This window comes from Mobula birostris, chromosome 21 (assembly GCF_030028105.1).
Source record: "Mobula birostris isolate sMobBir1 chromosome 21, sMobBir1.hap1, whole genome shotgun sequence".
In the NCBI taxonomy this organism is placed as follows: Eukaryota; Metazoa; Chordata; class Chondrichthyes; order Myliobatiformes; family Myliobatidae; genus Mobula; species Mobula birostris.
In genome coordinates, this window is record NC_092390.1 from 32,486,831 (window position 1) to 32,507,726 (window position 20,896).

The 20,896-nt window shown below is 37.6% G+C and overlaps 1 protein-coding gene across 4 annotated transcripts in view; it reads right to left on the reverse strand.

Annotated features, from left to right (window-relative positions):
• Positions 1–3,429: 3,429 nt before the first annotated feature.
• Positions 3,430–20,896, reverse strand: part of sgms1b (sphingomyelin synthase 1b) — a 94,766-nt gene continuing 77,299 nt past the window's right edge. For all 4 annotated transcript variants that reach the window (XM_072239242.1, XM_072239244.1, XM_072239241.1 and 1 more), the window contains exons 5-8: positions 20,748–20,865; positions 8,480–8,633; positions 6,142–6,308; positions 3,430–4,995 (exon numbers count right to left, since the gene is read on the reverse strand). In XM_072239242.1, coding sequence (XP_072095343.1) covers positions 4,810–4,995; positions 6,142–6,308; positions 8,480–8,633; positions 20,748–20,865 — 625 coding nt within the window. In that variant the 3' untranslated portion in view covers positions 3,430–4,809. The remainder of the gene's footprint in view (positions 4,996–6,141; positions 6,309–8,479; positions 8,634–20,747; positions 20,866–20,896) is intronic.

Here is a 20,896-nt window from a genome sequence, read left to right on the forward strand (position 1 = left end):
CACTTTCACGGAATAGTCATCTCATGTGCTCGATACTTAGTACTTTATTATTATTTCTTCTTTTTGTATTTGTACAGTTCCTTGTCTTCTGCACTCTGGTTGCATGCCCTAGTTGGGTGGTCTTTCATTGATTCGGTAACACTTACTATGCCATAGATTTATTGAGTATGTATCTGGTGACATATATGTCCTTTGATAATATGTTTACTTTGCACATTGATTGTCAATCTTTGTTTATATATAGCTTTTCATAAACTTTATTGTATTTCTTTTTCTTCCTACAAGAGAAAGAATCTCAAGGTAACATGCATGAACTTGGATAATAAATTTACTTTGAACTTTAACATTATTTCAGTCCCAAACAGATAGTCATCCAGTTACTTTTGTTAAGTATTGAACATTTTTTGGCTAAGCTGAAACAAGTATTTGAACTGTCTGAAATGGAGATGAGAGACCAGTGAGTATTGGGGAAGCTGTACCTTTGTCTATCTTAAGTGCCATTTTATATCATATATGGCACTATACACATACTTTCAATCATGTTTTGAACTGAACAATCTTTGTGAAGCTTCCTTCATAATAAGCATCTCCTAAACTCCCCTTATCTTAAAAGATTGCTTCCAAATCAAGTTCTTCCATGAGATCTTAAAAGCACTAGGACTCTAAGCATTTTGTCAAGATCCAGCCATATTTATTTGATGAATTGGCCTAAAATTTGGGATGCAATAAACAGAAAATGATCAATCACCTATTTACTAGTGAAATACTTGTAGGTGTTGTGGATAGACTGGAGGGTTGAGAGAGGTTACAGAGGGACATGGATAGGATGCATAACTGGGCTCAGAAGTGGCAGATGGAGTTCAACCCAGATAAGTATGAAATGGTTCATTTCAGGAGGTCAAATTTGAAGACAGGGTCTAATATTAACAGTAAGACTCTTGGCAGTGTGGAGGATCAGTGAGATCTTGGGGTCAGTGTCCATAGGACATTCAAAGCTACTGCACAGGTTGACAGTGTTGTTAAGAAGGTGTATGGTGTGTTGGGCTTCATCAACTGTGGGATTGAGTTCAAGAGTTGTGAGGGAATGGTACAGCTATGTAAGACCTTAGTTAGACCCCACTTGGAGTACCATGTTCAGTTCTGGTCACCTCATTTCAGGAAGAATGTGGATACTATAGAGAGAATGCAGAGGAGATTTACAAGGATGTTGCCTGGATTGGGGAGCATGCCTTATGAGAATAGGTTGAGTGAACTTAGCCTTTCCTCCTTGGAGCAATGGAGGATGAGAAGTGACCTGATAGAGGTGTATAAGATGATGAGAGGATTTGATCATGTGAATAGCTAGAGGCTTTTTCCCAGGGCTGAAATGGCAAACGCGTGGGGGCATAGCTTTAGGGTGCTTGGAAGTAGGTACAAGGGGGATGTCAGAGTTGTTTTTCACAGAGAGTGGTGTGTGCATTAATATGGTGCATACTTCATCTGATGGACTCCCTTCTACTACCTATGGCTTATTTGCTGTACTCCTTAGACAACTTTCAAATTAACAGAAAGCCAATTCATCCGAGCTCACTACAGTTTTTAAAATAGGCTCTTGAAGATGAGTCCATTATAAATCTGATTCTGTTCTTTTGTTATGTAGGTAAGGAATCAATCCTACAGATTGTACCTCTGGATTTAACCAAACTTTGTAACTTTCTGAATGGGAATCACATGTAGAAACCTACAGACAACTTAGATTTTTAGGCAACTATTTTTAACATTTCTTGATTTTCATTTGATACTCTAAGTCAGTAAGATAAAAATAGCTAAACACAAACAATGAAATACATAGTGAAAACTACCCCCCCCCCCACTCTGTTTCCACAAGGATCATATCCCTGCAACTCCTTTGTCCATTCCTCCCTTCCTACTAATCTCCCTCCAGGCACTTACTCCAACAAGCAGACCAAATGCTACATCTGCCCACACACCACCTCCCTTATTCTCCATTCATGGCCCCAAACTGTCCTACCAGGTGGGACAACACTTCACCTGCGATTCTACCTTCTAATCTGATGGCATAACTATCAATTTCACCCTCTGGTAAACAAATTCCGCCCTCCCCCCAAAAGACACTTTCCTCTATTCCGCATCCTGACCTTTTATAACTTCTCATCTGCCTATTACTCCCTCCTGGGTACGCCCCCCCCCTTCTATTTCTCCTATGGTCCACTCTCCAATCATTCTTCTCCACCCCTTAACTTCATCTATCACCTTCCAGCTAGCCTTTTTCTCTCCCCCACCTTTTCATTCTGGCATCTTCCCCCTTCCCTCTTAGTCCTGAAGGCGGCTCTCAGCCTGAAGTGTCAACTATCTTTTCATTTCCATGGATGCTGCCTGACCTGCTGAATTCCTCCAGCATTTTGTGGGTGTATGAAAATGTACGGTCATGCATTTTAGTTGTATGAATAAAGGCAAGAACTATTTTCTAAACAGGAAGTGATTCAAAAATCCTAAGTACAAAAGACTTGGGAGTTTTGTGCAGAGACCCTGTGATAGTAAGAAAGGTAAACGTAATGGTAGCACTCATTTTATGAGGACTAGAGTGTAAAAGCAAGGATGTAGTGCTGAGGCGGTACAAGGCATTGGTCAGACCATATTTGGAGTATTGTGAGCAGTTTTGGGCCCCATATCAAAGAAAGGACGTGCTGGCATTGGAGAGGGTCCAGAGGAGGTTCATGAGGATGATTCCATGAATTCAAAAGGATTAATGCATGAGGAGCATTTGATGGCTCTGGGTCTGTACTCACTGGAGTTTAGAAAGTATGATGGGGGTGGATGGGAAATCTTTTTGAAACTTATTAATTATTGAAAGGCCTAGTTGAGAGAGGACATGGAAATGATGTTTTCGTTAAGTGGGGGACCTGAGGGAGTAACTTCAGAATACAAGGAGATCCCTTTTGAACAGAAATGAGGTGGAATTTCTTTAGCTACAGGGTAATGAGTCTTTGGAATTCATTGCCACAGCCATAACAGCCAAGACATTGGGTATATTTAAAGTGGAAACTGATAGATTCTTGATAAATAAGGGCGTCAAATGAGATGGATGGGGGAAGGCGGCAGGAAAATAGGGTTGAGGGATTAAATGATGGAGCAGACTCAATGGGCTAAATGGCCTAATTCTGCTCCAATGTCTTACGGCTATGCCACAGAGTGACAGTGTTTATTATCACATGTTTGATGATGAAAAGGCAAAGAAAGAACAAGACAGCTGGGAGAGAAAGGACATGTTCTCTGATACATGTATTTTCTTCTGTTCTCATTTACTCAATAAAAATTCAAAATGACAAAAATCTAATCAACACACAGCAAGTACAAGGAAATTTAAAGCACAATTCTCTCATTTAAATTTTAAAATTGTATCAAAACAAACACAGCTAAAGGAAAATGTTTACATTTAAAGTTTTTTATTGTTCATCCTTCATAATTGTTTTACAATACAAATATCACCTTGTGTATTCACAAAACTACAGAAAAGAATTTCCTTTCACATAAAATACAGAATGGAGATCATATTTTGCAATAAAAAACTATTTCCCACATTGGCAAGTATAGACTTCATTTTCACGACTTCTGATTTGGGTGAGATTTAAAGACTACATGCATTATTTGCACAAATATAATAAAATTTATAGAAATAGAGCATCTCTGCAGCTGCTTTACCAACAAATCAGAGGAGCATAGATACTTTGCTAGTACATTAACCTCTGCACACATTTATTTCACCTTCATGTTATGACTTGATATTTAAGAAAAATGCAAAATCTATAAAAAGGAAGTCAAAAACCAACGGATCTGCTGTCATACTTCCCATTTATATAATAAAATAATTTACTTGTACAGTAATATAGCTAACAGGACATGCCCACAGTTAGTGAATTGAATATAACCATCTTTAATTTTGCACCCAATATCTCTAAGTATTCAAGATATGGATCACAGAAATAATAACTACAAAATTGAATGCTCATTGTTGAGCTTACATTTTGCAATTCTGCAACAGTTAATTATTAACTCAATACTCAAGGTAACATACATATAGGATTTTGAATTTTCATATACTATATCTGAGACCACCTACTGACCATACAATCAGGACAAGAAAAGGCACTAGAAAACTATCAGTCAAAACCTCCACCCGGTGATGATTTCATTCTTGCTATGAGTGTTCTATGCAGACTTCATCTTAGTAGTTGAAAATTCCTGTGAAGATTTGATTTTTTTTTGCACTGCCACATTCATTTAACATAACAAGAATGATTTTTATAAAATGTTTTTGCACTTAAGTTTCTTTTGCCACATTGGTTCTAAAATACATACAGAACCCAGTCATGTTATTTACCAACTATTTTGCTTATATAGCTAAAGAGTTTCAAGAGAATGGCTTTAAGCCCAGTCTTTGGGGCATGAATTATTGAGAAGATAAATTTGATTGAAAAAATACAATTTATCCCAGACACCTTTGCAAACAGGCTAAATAAAACACAAGCAGACAGGACAATTGCCACTGATGCAGTTAATATCAAACACAACTGAATGTGATTGCGCTTATGGCAAATATCAAAGACAAACAGACAATTAACAAAAGATTATATAGTGCATGTCAACTGCTTTTGTTCTATAGTCCTTTGGAAAGATCACAGTGCTGACCAGTTAAATTGGAACACTTTAGTAAAAATGCTGCAATACATGAATTAGCAGAAAGTTCAAAATGGCATCAGCTCAAAGGGATTTTTCAGCACTTTGCACAGTCCTCTAAGTTACCTAGTGTTATGTATCAGTCACTAATCTGCTGTATTTAATTTTTTTCCCGAAGAACTGTGAAATGGATGGCCAGGAAAATGGCAAATGGTATGTAAGAGGTACAATGCCTTGAACGTTGCTTTCCAAAAACCGAAAGAATTTATACCACCACACTTGGGATAGAAAATTAGTCTTGGAGGCTTCCTTTAATACCTTAAAACACAGGAACATAAAAATGTTAATTAAATGGAAATATCGCAAAAACTAATTACATTGCAACAAGAGTAAAATGCATGCAAAGAATGAAATAAGAACATTTCTTGCTTTTGGGTAAGCAGTTGAAAAGTTTCTCAGTCAGGATTATTATGTCAGCTAAACCAACTCCAGTCAACAAGTATCCCAAAAATTAGCCAGTGAAAGTAATGGACAGGTATTTGTAGTGCATTAACTTAAACTGCACAGTACTTTTCATTCCTAGGATCAGAGTACAAGGCTAACATTTTCGGAAGCCCTTAAGAGATTTATTTCTCAGGGATAAGGGGAAAAAGTATGCAGCACTTGATAGGTTTCTTTAACAAAACAAAATACTTAACCATTTGTGAGAAACATTTGATAAAGATTAAACAATTCAACATCATGCAATGTAAATGCAGACAATCTGTATTTACTGATTCCAAGATTAATTTGATACATTGCACCTTTTTCTGAACACAAATACCAGCTGTGGATGGTGGGAAAATTTACATTTTTTAAATAGCTATTTTATTATGCTTATGTTAAGAATTAGCATGTGAAAGGCAAGTGGCATTATGATACAGGTGGACGTGCTCCTGGATTGGATACTGCTCTATTCTATTGTTATTCACATCCCTCCAGGTCATACACACTTCTTTTTCGTTTACTCTCCCACTTCCCCTTACTGTGCAAAGCAATGGTAGCACACTGTGTGTCAGTACACATTAAAATCCAAACTTTCTACTGAATGAGTCAAGGCAATGATCATGGATTTTTTATGCACATCTTAAATCTGTTTAGTTTATTTACTCATCAACCTGAAAATAATATTTTGACTGTAAAGTTAGCTATCGTACATGTATTTTTATGGTCAGTCCTAAACCAGGAGCATACCAATTTCAAGATTATATCAGATTACAATACAGCACAAAAACAAAGCAGACCACTTCACAAACCTGTCCCTGTAATCTTTCTAACCTTAAAGCAGAATTAGGATAATACTATAAACCACTTTTGACTGACCACAGATACATACAAGTGATATTTTTTTTTAAAAATTCAAGTTTTTATTTAATTTTTTTTGAAAGAAACAATGCCATCATTGATTTGTAAGTAGGAACTTACTTGCTGTGTAGCCATAGTATGGTACCACCAAAAAAGACGTGTAGTGATATAATATGCCACCACTACATCTACGGTATAGTGATCATGTGCCAGAAGAATACAGAAAACCCCAACAATACTGAGAACCCAGCAGGACCAGTGATACCACCACCAATCTTTCGGAGAATCTGAGAAACAAAATGGGAGTATAATAAATGGGGAACTGCAGTGTGAACATTGCAGTTAATCAGAATGTTCTATTAGCAGTTAAAATACATTAAGAAATGTAGCTTATAAAACCTCAAATAATCTGAGGAAATATTTTCACAATTCATTAGAAGTCATCAATATTAACTCCAGACAACATTTATGCAGATAAGTCAACAGTTTTCCTACTTCCAGGTAAAGAATCTTTCATCAGAAAAATGAAAAAAACCTACTTTAGTTGAGAGGGAGAGAAAGAACAAAATATCAAAGTTCAACTAAATTTATTATCAAGTACGTGTCACCATATGCAACCCGAGATTTGTTTTCTTGCGGGCATACTCAATACATCCAATAACTATAACAGAATCAATGAAAGACTGGACAACCAATGTGCAAAAGACAAATTGTGTAAATACAAAAAGTAAAAAACAGAAGGAAATAATAAACTATAAATATCAAAAACATGAGATGAAGAGTCCTTGAAAGCAAGTCCCTACATGGGTAATGGGAACAGTTTAGTAACGGGGCAAATGGAGTGAAGTTATCCGCTTTGGTTCAAGAGCCTGGTGTCTGAGGGGCAATAACTGCTCCTGAACCTGGTGGTGAGAGTCCAAAGATTTCTATACCTTCTTCCTGATGGCAGCAGCAAGAAGAAAGCAAGACCTACAGTAGGTGGTGGGGGTCCTCTAGGGAAATATCAGTGATTGGATCAAGACCAAGGTTGTCCAGGTGACAATATTGTGCTACTGTTGAATTAGTAGATTAAAAATGTGATGGAAAGAGGATGCAAAATAGAGCAATGACTGGAAAACATACAAAAGATAATGCCAGAAATAGCAGGCTGAGTAGGCTGATTTTGTGGAGCAAAGCAGAATTAAGGTTTCGAGGTACAAGAATGTGTAACAAAAATGGCCAGTTCTGGAAAAAAAATTAGCAAGATTGGTTACCTGAAACTGTTGAATTTAAATCTATACATGCCTCAATGGATCAGCCTCATCAAACAAGACCAAATGACAGTGAGGTGTAGAATTAAAGAACAGGAAAATGGAAGGTCATGCAAGACAACCACTCAATCTGCATTTGGTTCATCCAGTGTAAAGAACACCACGTGATGAGCACCTTGAAGGCAACACACTGGCATGCAACTGCAAGCGAATTGCTGAAAGAGTTATGAAAAGGGCAGTGAATGAACAAATCTCAAGGGGTTGCAAAGGAAACCGTGTCTTCAGCATACCGACAAAGAAATGTTGGACGATGGAATCATTTTTAACATCACAGGATATTGGTGGATGAACTATTGAATGGATACAATTTGGGCTCTGAGGAGAATGTAGTGACTCCATGGAAATATACATAGGCTTGTTAAATGGCTGTACATATGGTGGATGTTCTACAATGTAAAAAGTCATTCACTTTCTTTAACATAAGAATTCAAGGATATTAGTATTCAGAGTGACTTGAATAATCTTGTACATGAATCAATTAAAGTTTAAGAGCAATGAGGTATTGTGATACTTTAGTTAGCACTGTAATTGCATAGCTAGAGCGTCCCAGGTACAATACATTTTTTGCATGCTGGCTGCAGAGTTTGCACACTGTTTCAGTACCACATATAGTTAAACTACAAGTGGCAAAATGCTGTTACCAATATCATTCCATCACAATTTTTCTGAAATCTTTGGGAAGTTTCCACTACGTTAGATATGCAACATCTGTCCACATTGTCACTGAATGCAACGTATCTGTATTCTAGTGCATCTACAATTGAAACTTGAAGCAAATATGCCAGAAGGACTGTTTATCTATCATCCAAAAATCCAAAACATACAAACTCATTTGAGGACTCTAAAACTCGTGTTCTTTGTATCAATTTTTTTTATTTGAACCATTCAAATTCTTCTGCACTTCGGTTTTGTCCATCTTTATGTACTGTTCCACATAAATTATATTATATTTCTTTATTTTCCAGTAATTCCCAGCAAGAAAATTAATCTCAGGATATATATTATAACATATATATTTTATTAATAAATTTACTTTCGTCTTTGAAAAAAAATCTTACTTTGCTCTCTCTTAGGTTTGTTGAAGGATCAACGAGATGTACCCAAACAGATTAACAATGTTTAAGAAAAATATTCACGAGAAAACTTACATTCTTTGATAAATAAGTAGGTGAGTGTTAACATAACAGTGTGCCCACTGTACAGGTAGTCTCCACACATGGTGTGCGCTCCTGTGATTGACAGCCCACCTCCAGCTATCATCTTCATAATTCTCCTAAACTGTGCTTCGACATCCCCAAACAGCTGCAAAATAAAAAAAAAGACATCGACATCTTGAATCAGATTAAATTTACTTGGAATAATAAAAGCTTACATATGGAAATTTTAAATTTATATCATGCAAAAGGTTGCAATGAACTGTAGTAATTATTTTCACTGTTTTATATGGAAAAATTGCTCTAACAAAAATATTTTTTTCTCACTATCTGGCCATAAATGTGTAATAGATTCTCATGTGACACCTTGCTTCTTCAGGTGCTTTATCCCCTTTTCTGGCATCAGTTTCAATGAGGTTTTGATGATACAAGTCAATCAACTTTACAAAACAGGCAGGTGTTCCAAATCATTTTTTTTTAAAACGGCAGATTTCCTTTTTAAGCAATTTTGACAAACCATTCTCACGTATGAACTTCTGAAATACATTTAGATATCCAGCAAGTTATTACACTGATATGGAACTTAAATGTATTTTGAAACTTTTTAGAATACAAGTTTCTGGACAACAATTTAAACACTACCAAACATCATTGAAATATTTTTATATAAACACAACATATACTACTAAGTCAATCAACTTTTTGTTTGCCATACATTTAATTACGCATCATGAAATTCAATAAGGCTAGATCTTACTGCATAATGAAACATATGCCCTTGGTACCATAGTAGCTTATTTTATCTCAACATTATGTAACTGGTTTGCCCAGAACATTTAGGCGTGAAGGAGTTCTGGAAATATTCATCAAAAATAAATGCATTTATAGTTTTAGGCAGGTCATTCCAATGGGACGGAAGACACTGTGACAGTACCAGCCATATTCTGTTCAGACATGACAACATTCTTCATCCATATCCAAAATTTTATTTTGCTTGAATTATGACGTAGATAACAGTAAAGAAGAATGGGTCCTTTCACCCACCATGTTTGCACTGACCATAGCAGCAATCGAATTCTGTTGCCTGCACAAAGTCTATATACTTTTATTCCTCACCTATTCACGAATAATAAAGCAGTGCATGATATCAAAAGTATGCTGATGGAAATGACCCCCATGATATATTTATATAGCTAAATTATCCTGGACTAAAAATATATTGTGGGGTTATTGTGTTGGACAAGAAAATAAGTTCAAGAATTCAAATAAGACTAGACAAAAAATAACAAAAACTGTTTGGGTAATCTTTGAGTGGCAAAGCAAAATAGCCCTGAAAACTGTATAACTAGTTACCATCTATTTAGAAGGTAGATTAATACATTGGCACATACTAGATGGACTGAAAGGCCTGATTCTGTGGAAATTCTTAAGAATGGAACATGATACTCCCTATGCAGTGTTAGATGTGAAAAATTAACAGATCCCGTCATGGTGCAAATGACGAAGATACAACTGGACCACTTACATTATTTACATCACATTTCAACCTGGCTGCCTAAATTTTATTCCCACCGCCCCCACCCTGTCATGCTCTATTTATAAACTTTCACTTTCCTGCTTTGGTCTCTGAGTGTATTTGATCTACATTCACTAATATGACTAACAAAATGATAAACAATAACAAAATATCCACAAACAATTATAGCCTTTACAATTTATGGAATTTTGTTGAATGAAATATTTTCCAGAAAGGAGACAAAAAGCTGCAGCTGCCTGGAAGCAAATGAATAGCTGACATTTCAGGTTGAGACCCTGCATAAGGACTGAGGGGGCAAGGGAGCTAGACGGCAGCAACCATTAATAACCATGGTTGTTAGCAAATAAAGTAGAGTGCTTGCAACTATACAAACATGAGGCAGCCAAGCTTGATATGGGATACCATACAGTTGCAAATGCCTGGCCAGTTAATCACAGCTGCTACTATTCAACAAATTTCAATTCTGATTCTACCACTAAGTCAAAAGAAAATCACAATACTGAATTCCAAAATCTAAAACATACACAGAAACAGATGGAAATATTGAACTCAGGCAGTATCCATTAAGAGAGAAAGTAAGTAGATGTTAGGTCAACAACAGTTGAAAGTTCAAAGATAAATCATGTAACACACATAAAAGTTGCTGGTGAACGCAGCAGGCCAGGCAGCATCTCTAGAAAAAGGTACAGTCGATGTTTCGGGCTGAGACCTTTCGTCAGGACTAACTGAAAGAAGAGCTAGTAAGAGATTTGAAAGTGGGAGGGGCAGCGGGAGATCCAAAATGATAGGAGAAGACAGGAGGGGGAGGGATGGAGCCAAGACCTGGACAGTTGATTGGCAAAAGGGATATGAGAAGATCATGGGACAGGAGGCCTAGGGAGAAAGAAAAGGGGGGGGGGGAAGCCCAGAGGATGGGCAAGGGGTATAGTGAGAGGGACAGAGGGAGAAAAAGAATGTGTATATATAAATAACAGATGGGGTACAAGGGGGAGGTGGGGCATTAGCGGAAGTTTGAGAAGTCAATGTTCATGTCATCAGGTTGAGGCTACCCAGACAGAATATAAGGTGTTGTTCCTCCAACCTGAGTGTGGCTTCATCTTTACAGTAGAGGAGGCCGTGGATAGACATATCAGAATGGGAATGGGATGTGGAATTAAAATGTGTGGCCACTGGGAGATCCTGCTTTCCCTGGCGGACAGAGCGTACGTACGTGTTCAGCGAAATGATCTCCCAGTCTGCGTCGGGTCTCGCCAATATATAGAAGGCCACACCGGGAGCACCGGACACGGCCTCCTCTACTGTAAAGATGAGGCCACACTCAGGTTGGAGGAACAATACCTTATATTTCGTCTGGGTAGTCTCCAACCTGATGGCATGAACATTGACCTCTCAAACTTCCACTAATGCCCCCACCTCCCCCTCGTAACCTATCCGTTATTTATATACACACATTCTTTTTCTCTCTCTCCTTTTTCTCCCTCTGTCCCTCTCACTATACCCCTTGCCCATCCTCTGGGCTTTTTTCCCCCCCTCCCCCTTTTCTTTCTCCCTAGGCCTCCTGTCCCATGATCCCCTCATATCCCTTTTGTCAATCAACTGTCCAGCTCTTGGCTCCATCCCTCCCTTTCCTGCCATCTCCTATCATTTCGGATCTCCCCCTCCCACTTTCAAATCTGTTGTCTGCATTTTCAAATCTCTTACTAGCTCTTCTTTCAGTTAGTCCTGACGAAGGGTCTCGGCCCAAAATGTCGACTGCACCTCTTCCTAGAGATGCTGTCTGGCCTGCTGCGTTCACCAGCAACTTTTATGTGTGTTGCTTGAAATTCCAGCATCTGCAGATTTCCTCGTGTTTGCGATGATAACTCATGTATTCTTTTAAAAAAAAACTGGTCAGCAAGTAAAAAATGTAACTGGGAATGTACAAGATAGATATCCGAACTATAGCTTAACAAGCTACCAACCAATTACCTGGAACGAGAGATTCAGCAGCAGGAGTGGACCAAGAGGAAACTAGAACAGCAGGGAGAGATAAATTGAGGCCCAGGTGCTTGAAGTTGGGAGGAGGGAAAAAGACAAACAGTGTGACATTATAGAAAGGCTGTGAGACGACTGGCTAGCAAGTACAACAGCCTTCATTCTTCTCTTTACAGTTAGGGGCTTGGCTTAAAATACCTCCCTGTGATAAAAGTGTACAGATAAAACTTATAGCTCTTAAGTAAAAGTAAAAACTTAGTAACTATGACAGGCAAAATATTGAAAAACTGAGCAAATGAGAATGGAGATTAAAAGCCAGGAATTTTTATTGCATTGAGGCTGCAAAAGGACCTTTGAAATGGAGTAATAACACAAGAAACACACAGGCGCAAAGTGATTAGCTGGAAAAGATTATAACCTAAATCCAAGTTAAATTATAGTAAAGGTCCAGAGGCATTAATTAAAATTCATAATTTAAACAAAATATTAGCTAGATTCTAGGAACAGAAGTGCTGGTTTAGACTGTGGTGGCAAATGAGGATCATCACTTACAGGTCCTGTACCACATAGGGATTTCAGGCCTCTGAATAGTATAATGTGACTATGCAATAGAGATAGAATGTTTAGATACCAAATGGAAAAGCAGGAAGTGCAGGGCTCTTCTACTTGAGTGCTAAATTGAAGCGATGACACGTTGGAATCCTGGTCAGACCATGGAACCAGTGAACAAGTGACCGCACGAAAGGAGCCAAGTATAGTAATGTTATAATCAAGGCAAATTCTATAGTTAGATACACATTATTACTTCTGCAACCACCCTCAAATCCTGTGTAATACATTGCCTCCCCAGTGGCAAGATAAAGGACATTCAAATTCTTTGGGAATTGAGAACAGTCTTGGATAATACGTACCTATTCCAAAAGGACAGGTTCTACCTCAACTGTCCCACAGGAAGGCTCACCAGCAAGAACGGAGAGGGTTTAAGCTACATTGGCTGATGGTTGAGCATAGGACAGTTAACAAAAAAGGATTATGGAAGCGAAAGCTGTGTTCTACTAAACGAGACATTAGTAAAATATAGGTGAAAGTAGACAAGGAACAGAAAGAAAGCAACAGTAAAATGGATGAAGTGTGTGGTGAATAATGTTGATGAGACAAAAACAAATAGCTACATGGGAGTATGATGTAGCGCTAATTACACAAATGTGGTTTAAAATAGTCTGTTCTGTGCACTTAATATTGACGTAGACACAAACTAAACAAAAGATGGTATAAGGAATAAACGGAGGCAAGATACAATTGTTGATTAGACAAAATGTATTAAGAAAGAAAGATGTTCAAGACAGTATGTAGAAAAACTCAGATCAGAGGCTAGTAAAGATTGCTTCCTCAGTTTCCAGATATAAAGTACAAATATATGGGGGAAAATTACAGAAGTGCACAAATATTTAGAGTATAGACCAAGCTAGCCCCCAATTACTTTGCTTGCATCTCTGCCCAACTTGATGCATATGACTTTTGAAGTGTTAGAACAGAGAAACTTCCTTGACCATTATATTCTTGGTCCAAGCAAGACATTGCCAGAACCGGTGCTATGAAGTGACCTAGTACCAGTGAGAAAATACTGTGATGAGAACACTAATGAAAAACAGACATTATATAAGTAACGGAGGAAAAACAAGGAACAATTTCTTATAGCACTGCTAAACTTTGGTGAAAGGTTATTGAAGCAGGTTAAATGAAATCACAGTCAAGAGAAACTGAAATGGAGCAACATACTGCACTATCTTAAAGGGGCTTTTTTTTTGCCCAATACAGACCATGTAGATTCCTATTAGAAGACTATAAAGGAGAAACCTAAGCCACAACCTCTTCTATGATGGAGATTATTATAAAAAAGAACAAGAATGTGTAAGGCACAAAGAAAATAAGATGAGCAAGGAGAAAGGGCAAGAACACAACAGTTAACTCCAAGATGAATCCAAAATTCTTAGCTGACCTGTAAACAGTAAGCAAACAGCATGACAGAAGGTGATACCTATTAGGTATGAGCGCATTCCAAGCTTAAAGGTCAGAGCAAAGCTTGAATAACCACTGTATACACAAATTTATCAAGAGGATGCTGCTAAATTATCCGAAGCAGCATTAAAGAGGTACAGAACAAGGTGAAAATCAAAAAGACAGAATAAGGAAAGTTTAGTCATGGCTTACCATAATTCTATGTTCCCCTGATGTATGAAATATGTCAGCGAATTGGGAAACAAAGAATGCAGGAAACTACAAGCTGGTCAGTTTACCATTGGTATTTAAAAACTATGATCACAGAAACTATTTGTTGCAGAGCTAGAGTTAAATACAGGACCCAGTATCAATATGCCAAACCTTAAGTTCAATTAACCAAATATTTTTAAATAGAGATAGGGAAAAATTGAATGGAATGTACAACGTTTGTCAGCATATTTTTTTTTTAGAAAATATTTGGCCAAGTACTTTGTAAAAATGTTTCTAGAACTGTGGGAGATGGGCATAGCATTTTGAATAATGTAGATTAAGGGCAAGGAAACCAAGCTGTGATAATAGCTGCTTTTCAGACCAGCAAGTATTATACAACACTCCAAAAGGTCAATGCCAGGAACATTATAAGCACGCTGGACATTGGAACAGTAAAACATAAATACTGATGATGTCAAACGTGTATGGCAAACAATGCAAGTCAAGAGCTACAAACAGGCCAGATGGGCTTGCAGAAAGGCAAAGAGATAGAAAACAATTGAGGAAGTATGAGGTAATGCATTTTGCAGAGGTGGAAAGGAACAACAATCACTGCTGCAGTTTAAAGACTATGCAGGTGATACAAGTACATGACGTTTGAAGGTGACTGGACATTCCTGGCAAATAACGGAGCACAAGCTCTCACAATTCATATAGAGGTATAAAGAAAGGGTTTGGCTTGGCTTCCCAGTTTTTATAAAAGTTTTGGTTAGGTCACAACCTGAGCACTATGCAGAGTTCTAGTCAACATGTGAAGATCCTTTGAGGACACAGAGGATGCTTAGGGCAACTGTTTATAGCTACAAAATTAAAGTTTTCTTTGAATCAAAAGAATTCGAGAGATTTAATTGATATTCATAAGGTTGCAACATATTCAGATAATGAAACAGACAAAAAGCTTCATCAGATAAGGACTTGAAGAGCACAGATTTGAGAGTTTAGACAAGAAATGCAGGGTGCAGGGAGGAATAATATTTTTTAAAAATCATCTGGTTATGCTTTGAAACTTAATGTCATTAAGCACCATATGAATGGAGACCAATAATTTCAAAAGAAAATAGAATATACGTTGGAAATAAATCTTCAAACTCTGCCTTCTTTAGAAAGTAAAGCCAAACAAGTATGTGATCTCTCCAGCAGCAAAATATAAAATTAGTTATGGGTTGATGGCCCATAACAGTGCTTAATTATTAGAGATATGCAACCTTAAATATCAAATAGCACAAAAACAGAGATATATTACAGAAATGGGTTGCTCTTTCTACTAGGGCACAGTTTTAAGGTGCTTTGAAGTAGGTATAGAGGAGATGTCAGGGTTAAGTGTTTTTTTTAAACGCAGAGAGTGGTGAGTGCGTGGAATGGGCTGCTGGCAATGGTGATGGAGGCAGATACGATAGGGTCTTTTAAGAGACTCCTGGATAGGCACATGGAGCTTAGAAAAGTAGAGGGCTATGGGTAACCCTAGGTAATTTCTATAGTAAGGACATGTTCGGCACAGCTTTGCGGTCCAAAGGGCCTGAATTGTGCTGTAGGCCTTCTATGTTTACTAATTACCAACACGATGAATTGGCTAGCCCTTTTCCACAGAGCAGAAACCCAATCTGGAATAGAAAATTCCCATTAATTCTTATCAAGATCTTAAAGCTCTCTGCTTCTTCCTGGATAACAGACCTAACCATTTCCCCTCCACTGCAACCCTTCTTCATATGGGGGAAACTGGCTCTCACTATCAACAAGTTCTCTTCTACTTCTCCAACTTTTGCCAAACCCGAGGTGTAGCCATGTACGTCTCACGGGCTCCAGCTATGCTTGTCTTTTCGTTGGAAATATGAAACGTTCCAAGCTACATTGGTATTGCTTCCCAAATCTTTGCACGCTACATTGATATCTGGAGTGATGTGCTTCCTGCACTTTGTCTCCAACTTCCACTCAAATTTGCTTGGTCAATCTCTGAAATCTCCCTCTCCTTTCTGGATCTCTGTCTCCTTCTCTGGAGACCGCCTTTCTACTGACACCTTTTACAAACCTACTCTCACAGCTACATGAGATGTTGCTCCTCCAAGCTGAGAGTGGCCTCATTGCAAACGTAGAAGAGTCTATGAACTGACATGTTGGAATAGGAAAGGGTATTCCTAGTCTCAAAGCTCATTCCACCCTGTCTCTTTTAAAAATGTTATTCCCTTTTCCCAGTTTCTCTGTCTCATCTGTTCTCAGGATGAGGCTTTCCATCCTAGAACATCTGAGATGTCTTCCTTTTTCAAAAAATGTGGTTTCTCTTCCACCATCTCAATCTGCCCCTCACCCGCATCTCCTCCATTTCCTGCACATTTGCCCTCACCCCATCCTCCTGTCACCCAGATAGGGTGCCCTTGCTCATTACCTAACATCCCATGAACGTCCATATTTAGTACATAATTCTCCGTAACTTCCGTCATATACGACAGGATCCTTTAAGAAAGCACATCTTTCCTTCCGCCCACCCCTCTCTCTGCTTTTCATAGGATCACTCTACGACTCCCTTATCCACTCATCTCTCCCCACTGATCTCCTTTTTGATACTTAACACTGCAAGCAGAACAGGCACTACAGCTGCCCCTACACATACTGCCTCACCACCCAAAACAGTTCTTCCAGATGAGGCAACACTTCACCTGTGAGCCTGTTGTGGCCATATAATATATCCAGTGCTCCCAGTGCAGCCTCCTCTACATTGGTGAGACCCGACGTAGACTGGAGGACCACATCATTGAGCAACTTTGCTCCATCTACCACAAAAGGCAAGGTTTTCTGATGCCACCCATTTCAATTCAACTTCCCATTCCCACCCTAATATGTCGATCCATGGGCATAATGAGGGAACACTCAGGTCCATGGACATTACCTTCCTTATATTCCATCTGGGTAGCTTCCAATCTGAAGGCAGAAACATTGATTTCTATAATATTTGGCAATTCCTTCTCATTCCCGTCTCATTTTCTATTCCCCATTTTGGCTTCACTCTTACCTCTTCTCTTATCGTCACCTACTTATCCCTCCCTCTGGTACCCTCCCTTCCCTTTCTCCCATAGTCCACTCTCCTATCACTTCCCAGTTCCTTACTTTACTACCCCTCTCCCTCCCACCCATATTCCTTCTCATCTGGTTTCACCCATCTCCTACCAGTTTGTATCCTCCCCTCTCCACATCATTTTATTCTGGCTTCTTCCCCCTTCTTTTTGAGTCCTGATGAAGTGTTCGGCCCGAAGCTTCGAATTTTTTCTCCATAGATGCCCCCTGACATGCAAGGATCTTCTTGCATTTTTCTTAACTTCCAGAATCTGCAGAATCTCCTGTTCATTCCCATCAATAGAATTGTTGAACATTAGAAGACACAATTAAAACCACTGAACTGTTCAAAAAAAAAATCAAAGGTAACCCATTTCAACCCAAGTTTTACCTTCTAATCCGACCAGCAATTAAGCTCTGACCATACAATTCCTCTGTCAAATATTACATATTTAATAATTCATGATAGAACAATTTAAATATGCTGGCCAAGGCCAATGATTTTCAAAATACAATGGTGACCAAGTTTAGAAAGATAGCTAAAAATTTGAGACCATCTAAAAAGACAAATGACTATACACATGTGTTGTGATTATTATATTTTAAGAGAAAAATGTCAGCATAAACACACGGCCAAAAGTAAATCAAATGCCTAAATGTAATGAAATGCACACCCCAGTTACAATAGATAACATTAGACTGGAAGTCTTACATAAAGTTAGTTAATTCCTGTCCTTTCAATTCTATATCTAGTACAGATAATATTTGACACCACACTATCCACTTAGCCCTGTGAAAAATGCTTCCGTACCCTGACCCTCCAAGTGACAATATGACGTGTAACAACTCCGAAGATATCGATTCTCTGGTCAACGGAAGAGCAATAAATCAGAAAGTGATTTCTTCTCTACCACCCCCCCATGTAACAAAGTAATAAATTAAATCCTTTTTACCATTTTTCCCAGAAATGGAATTGAAGATAATTCCAAAAGATAGATCACTGTACAACTACACTATATTTTAAGCAGCCTTTTGTAAACTACAGGAAGTGGGAATGGAAAGGAATTCTTGAAGCCTCCTCTTCAAGTACTCCTCAAAATGATATCACCAACCTTCAATTTTTAAGGAAAGAATCTTTATCATAAATCCAACCATAGTCCATTTGTATTAATGCAGTGGAGGCTCAATAGTCGCTTCAGAAGTTCTTCGATGATTGGTTCAAATACCATTCAATTCTTCATCAATATTCTCAGGTTTCCTGTTTTTCCTTCCAGTGGTTCCTTTTCAAATCTAATCCTCTGAAATATGACAGCCACATTCGACTACATTGTCAGACTTTGACCACCTCCTTTCATTAACACAAGATCTAAAGAAGCCGAGTAAAAACTCACCGATCCTTAGTCTTAACCATACTTATCATCTAACACCTTTTCTCATGGGTATATCAAATTACATTTATCAATTTCTCCAACAGTGACCAAGTTTTAAATTTACTGAATAACATTTACCCTCACTATCAATTAAAAAAACTTTATGTAAATTGTAATTCCTACCAACATTGATACTTTTTAAGATAATGGATTGAATCACAAGAATTTATAACAGCCTGGTACTACTCCTTCCCCCTCAGGATTTTGGTGAATAACCATAATTAATCCCAAATACAATATCAGAATCTGGCTTAATATCACTGGCACACGTCAGGGAATTTGTTGCTTTGCAAAAGTGGTACAGTGCAATATATCATTTTTCAAAAATAAATTACATTAAGAAATATATATACTTAAAAAGAATTAAATTAGTGCAAAAAGAGAAAAATAGCACGGTAATGTACTTGGGCTCATTGCCCATTTAGAAATATGACAGCAGAGGGGAAGTTGTTCCTAAAATATTGAGTTAGTTTTAGGTTCCTGTACTACTTCATTAATGACAATGAAAAGACAGCATGTTCTGGATGATGGCAGCTCTCAAAAATGGATGCCATCTTTTTGAGGCATCGTCTTTTGCAGATGTTCTTGATGCTGGGGAGTTTAGTGCCCATGATGGAGCTGGCTGAACTTGCAATTTTCCGCATTTTCCAGTCCTGTGCAGTGCGCTCTCCATACCAGACAGTAGTGCAAACAGTCAGAATACTCACCGTCGTACATTTGTAGACATTTGCTAGAGCCTTTGGTGACATCCAAATCTTCTCAAACTCCTAATGAAATAGGGATTGCCTTCTTTGCGATAAGGGATTATTTGTAGCTTTTGGGATTAGTTGAAGATTTTCCAAAGCAATATTCCAAAGTACAAACTCCTATACATTCTATAGAGCTTCAAATGATCACAAGACTTTCTAGAGATTAATTGATTTAGGTCATAATTATTTATACATTATCGTATTAACAAGTAAACATTTAATCAACGCAATAGTTCTTTCTTCAACAAAATTCTGGAAGCTCCATAATGGAAAGCAAAAATCAAATGCTACACATATAGTACTGCTGGATTATTAAATTGGCTTTGACAGTGCAAGTCTGGTTGAAAATAGTGTTAATTAATAATGAGAAATTACAAATAATCCAGTTCTGATTATTAACAGGTTTATAATTTGATCACATTCATCCATATTAAACTTTTCTTTAAATAAGGAGTCTGAATCATTCTTAGGATTACATAGCACATTGATTGTATTTAGAATGAATAACACTCCTGTTAATGCTAATTTCTGAGTTAATGTTCAAGACCAATAGTTTTTACATTTGAATGACTTATTTGGAAAACAGAGCTAGGACAGCATACAACCTGGTTAACAAAAGCACCAATCCCATAAAATAGCCTTTTCACAAATTGGAAAATTCTAAACCATCAATTCCATTGCTGATAATCTGCATTTTTCCTTCCCCTATTTCACGCAACAATCAAGTGATCTTCAAACCACTCAGATTCAAAACTTAGAATTCTATAATTAAGAGTATAAAATGTTTGAACATTTTGTAAAATTGATCTTTAAATAATTATATTCTAAAGTAGAAGAGCCAGAAACTGCTTTTCTGGTTGAATTGCTTTGAAGAAATTATAGTAATCATTTCTTCCTTAACAGTGAAAGAGTTAAAACCTCTCTCTGTGTTTGTTCTACTAGAATGAGATATATTCATATCAATGATTTACATCCTCAGGGCATTTCTACATAAATTTGCAAGTTATTGTAGAAACTAGTCAAAGTTTAAGATTAAAATAATATTGTTTATTATTAGGATGAACAGATTTTAAAATGCGCATTTTTCCCAGAAATGTTTCAAAAATAGAATATCTTCACTAAGTGAAACTCAGAAAAAGCTTTGTTAAATTTTACTTGGTCATGTAAAGTTAGTTTTACAATTAACAAATAATTATTCTGAATCTTTAGGGAGTTTAGAGTTTCCCTCAAGTTTTATTCTATTGTGGAAAACTCACCTTTGGAGAACAGTTGAAGTGCATGCCAGGCACTGGGAGTGTTGTCACATACATTGTAATACATCTGTACAAATACAGGGTGCCAACTATGAAGAAGAATCTCCTCCCCACAATGGATCTGATAAGAGGGGTGGGAGTAGGGGAAGAGG